This window comes from Galeopterus variegatus, unplaced genomic scaffold, assembly GCF_000696425.1.
Source record: "Galeopterus variegatus unplaced genomic scaffold, G_variegatus-3.0.2 Scaffold2381, whole genome shotgun sequence".
NCBI lineage: Eukaryota > Metazoa > Chordata > Mammalia > Dermoptera > Cynocephalidae > Galeopterus > Galeopterus variegatus.
This window is the reverse complement of record NW_007728492.1, coordinates 237272-246316: the sequence shown is the minus strand read 5'-3', so window position 1 is coordinate 246316 and position 9045 is coordinate 237272. Positions and strand designations below refer to the sequence as shown.

The window sequence follows — 9045 nt, the reverse complement described above, 5'->3', positions numbered from 1 at the left end:
TCTCTCTCTCTCTCTCTCTCTCTCTCTCTCTCTCTCCCTTCCTTCCTTCCTTCCTTCCCTCCCTCCCTCCCTCCGTTCCTTCCTTCCTTCCTTATGAATATTCATGAGATGCAAAGCTGATTGTTCCACCTCCTGCCCATGATGTGGGGGCCAGATTCATACTGGGGACATACCCATTACCAGAAATTACTTTTGTACCCTTTGTCCCCTCCCAATTATCCTCCAACCTCCCTCCCCTTCCCCCTCTCCCCTCAACTCCAATTTGTAGCCCTAGGAATGTTCCCTCCCTCTGTTGGATCATGGCACTACTGTGGTCTTTCTTTCCTGCCTTCCTTTCTCTCTTAGCTCCCGCATATGAGTGAGCACAGGTGGTATTTATCCCTCTGTGCTTTGCTTATTTCACTCAACATTAGTTTCTCCAGGTTCATCCATGTTGTTGCAGATGGGAGAATTTCATTCTTTTTTTATGGCAGAGTAGTATTCCACAGTGTAAATATACCACAGTTTCCTTATATCATCTTCTTTAATATTTAAATACCGAGACCAGGGATGGGAAGCTCATTACTAAAGGTGTGCCACCTTTGTAGCCCCAGGGTTTTAAAAGATACTTTATGTATCATAGTTGTCCTGTGAGTTTTATGTTTTTAAAGAGACACTTAGGGTTTGTTTTCCATTCCTACGTAAGGCCCAAGGTTATAAAGTCTTAATATATCCACTCATTTTTTCAATTTTTTTATTGTGGTAAAATACACATAATAAAATTCACTGTCTTAACCATTTTTAAGTCTACAGTTCAGTGGCATTGAGTCCATTCACATTGTTGGGCATCCATCACCACCATCCTTCTCTAGAACTCTTTTCATCTTGCAAAACTAAAACTCTATACCCGTTAAATGCTAACTCCTTACTCCCCCTTCTCCCAGCCCCTGGCAACCACCATTCTATTTCCTGTCTCCATGATTTTGACAACTCTACCTACCTCATATAAGTGGCATCATACAGCATTTTTCTTTTTGTCATAGCACATATCAGTATTTCTTTCCTTTTTAAGGCTGAATAATATTCCACTTTATGGATATACCACATTTTGTTTATCCATTCATCCTCACTGGACGCTTGGGTTGTTTCCACCTTTTGGCAATTGTGAATAATGGTGTTATGAACACAGGTGTACAAATATCTCTTTGAGATCTTGCTTTCAATTCTTTTGTGTAAATACCCAAAGTGGAATTGCTGGATCATATGGCGTATCTATTTTTAATTTTGGGGGTGACCACCATATTGTTTTCCACAGATGCTGTACCATGGTGCATTCCCACCAACAATGCACAAGGATTCCAATTCTCCACATACTTGTCAACACTTTTCTGTTTTTTTGCTAGTAACCAGTCCTAATGGGTGTGAGGTGATATGTCATTGTGGTTTTGATTTGCATTCTGTAATGATTAGTGATCCTTATTTAGTGATGTTGATTTCCTAATGATTAGTTTCATGTGCTTATTGGCCATTTGTATATCATCTTTAGAGAAGTTTCTATTCATGTCCTTTACCTGTTTTTTGAATTGGATTTTTTATTTGTTGTTGTTGAACTATAGAGTTGTTATACATTATGGATATTAATGCCTTATCAGATAATGATTTAAAAAATTTCATCTCATTCCTTGAGTTTCTTATTTATTCTTTTGGTTGTATCTTTTGATGCACAAAAGTTTCATTATCATGAAGTCAGATTTGTCTATTTTCTCCTTTGACACCTGTGTCTTTGGTGTCATATTTAAGAAATCACCACCAAAATTCAATATCATGAAGCTTTTCCCTATGTTTTTTGCTCTAGAAGTTTTATAGTTTGGGGTCTTATGTTTATGTTTTGATCTTATGTCTTTAATTTCGAGTTAATTTCTGTAGTTGTATAAGGGTCCAAACTTTATTCTTTTGCATGTGGACATCGATTTTTCCCAGCACCATTTGTTGAAAGACTCTCCTTCCCTGCTACCCTTACTGAAAATCGTATGGCCATACAAGTGAGGGTTTATTTCTGGGCTCTCTAGTCTATTCTATTGGTCTATGTGTCTGTCTGTATGTTAGTACCACAATGTTTTGATTACTATAATATATCCATTTTTAATGTTATAGTTGATGTTTTTGTTTTTCAAGGCTAGTCAAGTGAAGCAGTGAGAGTGGAGAAGGAACAGAGAAATCTGTAACTGGTCGTAATCAATTAGCTGTGAACACCCCTGCACTTGGACTGGCCATACAGTTGTTTTTCCTTGACACATGCTCGAGTCTGTCTTGCCCTCACTCATAGCGAGGCCTCTTGAAAGCCTGTGTTGCGCTCACCTCTGCCTGCTCAGCTCTAATGTGGGCTTCGGTGCTCCTCGCTCTCTCACCACTCCTCTGAAATTACTGTTGCTGCGCTCACCAAAGAGCTCCATAATTTCAAATCTGCTTGATGCCTTTGTATCTTTATTTTTGTGGCCCTCATTCTTGAAATACTTTTCTTTTTCTTTCTTTTCTTTTTTTTAAATTCTGAATCACATTGTTGTAGACTCTTGCTTTGTTTTTGTTTTTGCCTTTTTTTTTTAACCTCAGTTTTTTTCTTTATTTTTTTTTTTACGAGCCCTCTGCTTGTCCCCAGATATATGCTCTTTTTTTTTTTTTTTCCCCCTTTTTTTTGTCTTTTTTCGTGTCCGGCAACGGATTGAAACCCTCAGTGTCGCGCCTGTACCGGACCGGACCGGCAACGGGATCTCAACCCTCGGTGCTGCGCCCGCACCTCGCTCAGCCAGTGAGCGGGAACCGGTCTGCATGTGGGATCCGAACCCTCAGCGGGAGCGCCGCCGCGCTCCCAAGCGGCGCACTGTAGCAGTGTGCCACCGAGCCGGCCCGATATATGCTCTTTTTATTTGATTTCATTTAGATTTAAGGCATCAGCTGTTACCTACAGTGATGATTCCTCAAATTAGCTGTGTAATTTGTTGCCATTTCTTCTCACAGTAATAACTGTATTATTCTGAATTACCTAGAAGAGTCTGTGTAAGTTTTGGTGTCAGTTTTATTTAATTGATTTATTAAGTGCTTTCATGTACAATGATACTTCAAAATGTTTATGGACAGATTCATATTATGTTTTAATTCTATTTTTCCATGAACTTTTAAAAGTACCCTTATATGTTTTATATAATGGAGTTGTTCTTTGTCCAGAAACTATGGTCCATTTTTCTTTTCGCTATAGGGCCTCCTTTGGAAATGTAATTCTTTCTCATAGTTTTAGCCATCATTTTTAGGCAGATGACTATCAGACTTGCATCTGTGCTCAAGTACTATGTAATTTACTACGTTTTTGGCTGCCCTTCTATTGGGTGAGTTTTTATAGATCATTGTATTAGATAGAATCTTAGACTAGGAAATGCCAAACAAATGAATTACTCCAAATATCTTTCATCTTGTTCTGAAAAGCAACTTTTCACATTGACATTGTTTTATTGAATTTTCCTTTATTCTTGTATTCAGTACATATTTGAGAGAAGGCTTCATAAAGGAGTTGATTGATGATGTCTTACAGGATAAGTAGACTTTTACTAGATTGATAGGTGGAGTAGAGCATTTTAGAAGAAGAGACTGCACATATGAATGGACCTCGTAGATCATTTAGCATGGGTACGACATGGTAAATGACAGGAGATGACTCTGGAAAGTTAGAAAAGTATTATATTGGACATAGAAGACCTTGAATGCCAGTCCAAAGAATTTGGATTTTTCCTGTTGGCAGTAGGGAGCTTATATATTAGAGATGGTTCCTGGCGTGGAGGAGTTAACTAATAAATAGTTTTCTCTGAATGGGTAGAAAGATGTACGGAAACTGTTCTCTGAGGAGATGATCGCAGTTATGTTTTTGTGCCATCTCATTTCTGTTGCTAATGTGTTCCCTATATCTGCACATACACAAGAGTTCTTGAATGCACATGTTTGCAAACATTGAGTTAAGCATCCCTAAAAGAAAGAAAAAATGAAAATGTGACTGGACTGAACTAAATTATCAACAGATTCTTCCACCATTGTTTAAAGAATATCCGAAGCCTGAATTTCAAGGATAGTTGCAAGTAGATGAGCTTCCATTAGATATCCTGAAATATATGCCTTCCCTGGTGTGGCCTGTGCAACTGCTTATCTTTTTTATTTTTTAAGAAGTGGAAAGTACCCCATCATCTTTGCAAAATGGTCTTGGTACCTCTAAGTGCACTTGTGAAAGAAAGCACTTATTCACCGAGTTGGTGCCCAGAAGTTATTCAGTTAGTTGTTTCAATTTTGTTTCCAGTTTTGTGTAAGACTCATCTTTGCAAAATGGTCTTGGTACCTCTAAGTGCACTTGTGAAAGAAAGCACTTATTCACTGAGTTGGTGCCCAGAAGTTATTCAGTTAGTTGTTTCAATTTTGTTTCCAGTTTTGTGTAAGACCTGTGAGTATACTTTAGACACGTAATTAAGCTGACTTAATATTGCTAGATTTGTATACTGAGCACCCAGTCTAGGTTATAACAAAAGGCAAAGCACCAATTAATTGTAAATCAAATTTTCTTTAACTCTTGAAGGATTTTCAGAGACTTTTAAATGTCAAACAAGCCATTAAGCTCAGGCTGCAAAAACCTCTTTTAGTAGTGGATAAAAGGTGCAAGCGCCACTACTCTATCATTTTTCTTCCCATTCCCTTTACTTGTTCTTGCTTTCTTTCTTTGGCTCTTGTTTCTTGGCCTTTGATGACACTAAAGTGCAAGTACCCTTGTGTACTTGTACTGTTATTTTAACAACTATGTACTGTAACTTTGAGCCTCTCTACTTGTGACTGGGGTTTGTTGGCATTTTGGTCAGTTCTAAGACTTTTCACTTAGTAATTAAAGAAATTGATTTAATTCTTACTTCTATAATAACAATGGGCTCTTATTTTTAAGGTGAAAAATCAAGTTGTTACAATAGTACAGAAGTTAGCAAATATTTTTTGGAAAGGTGGTAGTACTGTGAAATCGAGCTGTGTGCCATATTAGTCAATACTGATAATATAATATTTTATATAATAACATATTTAAAATTTTCAGAGTGCTTTTTACTTATGTGAACTGGTTTGACCTTAAAGCACTTAGTAACCTAGGGAAAAATTACACATTCTGTTATCTTCAAAGTGAACAAATTGAAACCTTGAAAGAATAAATGACTTGTTCATGGTTCAGTGAATTTACTTTCTGTGGTGTAATCAGGACTAAAAGACCAGTTGCATGATACTCTGGAGCTCCTTCTTGATATGAACTAATAGTATAATTGTATTACAATTATGTTGTTCTTATCAAATATGATTTTGAACCAGACATCTTTCTTTTTTCTCTGTCAAAGTTTGGTGTACTTTATGTAAACTGATTACCCACAGTAATAGTCAGAAAAGTATTTGTGTGTACAGAAAACCTAAAGATATAAGCCCTAAAAATATAAAAATAAAATCAGTAGAAACCTACCACATCTTACAGAAAAAAAACCCACCTCACTCGTAGATCTATAAATAGTTTCAAATATAAAAATAACACAAATTAATTTTTTATGGCATAAAGGTTTACTATGACAGGAATGTGTTTTGCTTAATGATATTTCACATTTAGAATCTTATGCATGTATTAATGAAGGTGTCCTTTCTCTAAACAGGAGAATGTATTCATCACCTTCCACCTGTGAAAGCCCCTATTCAAACAAGGAAGAAAACAACAAAGCATTGTTTTCTTTGTGGAAAGAAAACAGGACTGGCTACTAGCTACGAATGCAGGCAGGTTGGCCAGCTGGAGAAGTTGAAATGCTTTCTCTGTGGTGACCCAGCTTGGGGATTATGCGAAATAAAATATTATTTAAATTGGCCATTGATAACATCATAAAGATGATGTTCAAATGGCAACCCTCAGTTGAACTCCTAATTGACTGAAGAACGAGTAGATAGTTCATGAGTTTCTAAAAGGTAAAAGTGGATCTTCCCCTGCCCTTTAAATTATGAGATTTAAACCAATGGGAGAGTATACCTTCTTTGTCTTGTGATAAGTACACTTGGTTTGGTTTGAATGTTGACTGGAAGAAACTCCTCCCCCAAGATTCTATTTTAAATTGAACAAAAAAAACGACTAAATTTAAAGTTAATTTATTATAAATTTTAACAATTATATAGTACACTTTTATTTCAAAACATATGAATAATATATTTTCAAGAAATAATGATATTTTCCCCCCATAAATATTTCTTTTATTAGCATTGATTGATAACCCTCCAAGGATAGTGTGTGCCCTTAGGTTGAGGCCAGGTATTAAAAACAACTACTGCTTTTTAGAGTGTATTCTGTTCAAGTGAAAACAGCTTATCTTGTCGTAAATATTTTTAAAAATCCTTTCATGGCTTAGTTAGAGTTTACATGGTTTAATTTTCTCATGACACTGAATTTATCAGAGATTCAGAGTTCTTTCAGGTTTACTAGGTATAAGAGAAATGGTGGAGGCTGGCCGGTTGCTCAACTGGTTAGAGCATGGTGTTATAACACCAAGGTCAAGGGTTTGGATCTTTGAGCCAACCAGACACACAAAAAAAAAAAAAAAAGAGAGAGAGAGAGAGAGAGAGAGAGAAATTTATTAGCTTTTGCAATTTTACTGCTTCATAAAGGTCTATACCCTATTTCATTCCATAATGGATTCTCCATTATAAAATGTCATATTTATAGACAGTTAACTTGTTCTTTTGGGAGGTGTTTGTGCTCGTGTATGAGTGGAAGGGAAATGTCAGCACAGATTTTGCTAAAGAGAACCAGAGGGCTCCCATTGGACCACCTGAAGTCAAGCTCTTCTCTCCCAAAGAGATGAGCATTTCATAGAAATGTGACTATTCATGTAAACTTTTTTTGTGCTTTAGATGTGGAAACAACTTCTGTGCCTGCCATCGCTATGCAGAAACTCACGGCTGCACCTATGATTACAAGAGTGCAGGGAGGAGATACTTGCAGGAGGCAAATCCTGTGGTTAATGCACCAAAACTTCCAAAAATCTAGCTCTTCCTCTGCACCTTACTGTTCTGCCCGAGGAATTGTACTATAATAACAGAAGAAATATTGTTTAGACTGCATTATTTTTGTTCAACTCCAAAAGATTTGCCAAATAACAAAAACATACAATGTATACTGCTGGAGAATGAGAATGATACCGTATGTGACATCTTTATTCTTTGGTGAATCAAAAGTTTAAAAAATAGTCTTAAAAACTTTACACTATAAGGGTTAACTTTGTTATTGCATGTCTTGTGTTAAATGTTTTAATTTAATATTGCAGTTTCACTAGACAAGTCTTCATAAGATGCAGGATCGGAAGTTAATATTGACTGTGTAACCAGGCTCCCAAGATGTACAGAGGCCACGTAGCGGCTTCACTCAAATCAACCACACCTGCCTGCCTGCCTGTCTTTTTTTGGTAGGAATGGGATGGGTGAGGAATTTTATTTTTAATCCCATGTGTGAAAGTTTATTGGGTTTAATAGCAAGTTCCTTTTTATTTCAATCTACTTTTTACAAAAAAATAACATTTGATTTTCCACTGTGGCTTTTAACACATGTATATTTCTTCCATATTCAGACTGGCATTCAGACATGTATCTATTCTATAAAACACATCATGTTAATCATAGTATATATTTCTTAAAATACTACTTTTTGAATGGTAGTTTTAAAATAGAACATGTCCCACTTGTTGCCATTAAATATAGAAACCAACTTTCACCTTTTGAAAAATGGCTAAATTAAAACAAAATCTTACAGCTTGGTTTGTTTTTCTTATATGTTGAGTGCTATTACCAGGAGAAATTCAAATAAATATTCAGTTTTATTATGAGTTTGATTATTTGATTATTTACAATAATTTTTTTTATAACCATTTTAAAATAAAACCATTTGAGTAAATAAATCAGTAATTCATTCTACTTGGAAAAAATGACTATCAGTATAAAAGTATTTTTTTAGGGTATATAGACCCTGTTCCCAAGGTGTAACCAATATACTGTTCAGGCTTCTGAGAGGCCACTTGCTTTACAGAGGGTTAGTAGGGGCTGATGCTGAATGCTAGTAAATAGCTGGCAGGCAACCCAAGGGTCTCTGCAACTCTGGGCTCTGCAGGTGTACCAGAAGCCTGATTTAGGTACCTCAATAGGGCTGCTTCCTCTATTCAAGGTTGAATGAACCGGAGAGCTCTGTTACCCTTCCCCTATTTCCTGTTAGAGATTGAATGTTGATGGAGAAAGAGGCCTTCCAAGCAAGAAGGAAGTACATTTACAGGAGGGGTTGGTGAAAAATTAGCAGAGGAGCCATACAATTAGAGGTTGAAACACGCCTTTTAAAAGGGGTAGATATAGATTAATGAAAAATATTTTCATCCGTGTTAATGAGTAATTCAGTGTTTCCTCCCTTATCAAAAATCATATACTTTAGACATTTAAAATATAAGGATTCTATTACGTGGATACACTGCTGAAAAAAAGGACAAAAGCAGATTTATTTAATAAATAAATATGAATGCTTGGGGCGTGCTTGATATACGCTTGGCGTACTATGCTTTTTAAACCAAGACTATAAATGAAAATGTCTTGTTTCAAGTTTTACCAAAGATTTTGGTCAAAGTTGAATCTTTTTATTAGTTTCTAAGTCACTAAGAGATGAACTGCTATAATTCAGGAAGCTATATCATTGAGAGGAACTTCTTTATGCTTTAAATTCTTATAGAGACATGATCTGAATTTCACAGATCTCAGATATGTCTTTGCATTCCTCGTAATTAACAGAGTGCTTTGCGAATAGCCATTGGTTAAATAGTTGAATAAATAAATTGTTGTATTGGACAACTTAACCATGACTGAAGAAAACAAAGACATTTATATTGTTTTATTTAGCTCAACCCTGCTTATGTGACAAAATTCAGTTTCTGGACTTTTAAAAACAGTAAGCATTTGGTTTTCACAACACAAAGTGTTCAAATTTTTAATTTTTATTTA

The 9045-nt window shown here is 35.9% G+C and overlaps 1 protein-coding gene across 1 annotated transcript in view; it reads left to right on the top strand.

Moving 5' to 3' along the window:
• Nucleotides 1-7865, top strand: part of ZFAND4 (zinc finger, AN1-type domain 4) — a 33319-nt gene extending 25454 nt beyond the window's left edge. Inside the window, exons 7-8 of the mRNA XM_008581528.1 lie at nucleotides 5685-5802; nucleotides 6925-7865. Coding sequence (XP_008579750.1) covers nucleotides 5685-5802; nucleotides 6925-7060 — 254 coding nt within the window. The 3' untranslated portion in view covers nucleotides 7061-7865. The remainder of the gene's footprint in view (nucleotides 1-5684; nucleotides 5803-6924) is intronic.
• Nucleotides 7866-9045: the final 1180 nt, after the last annotated feature.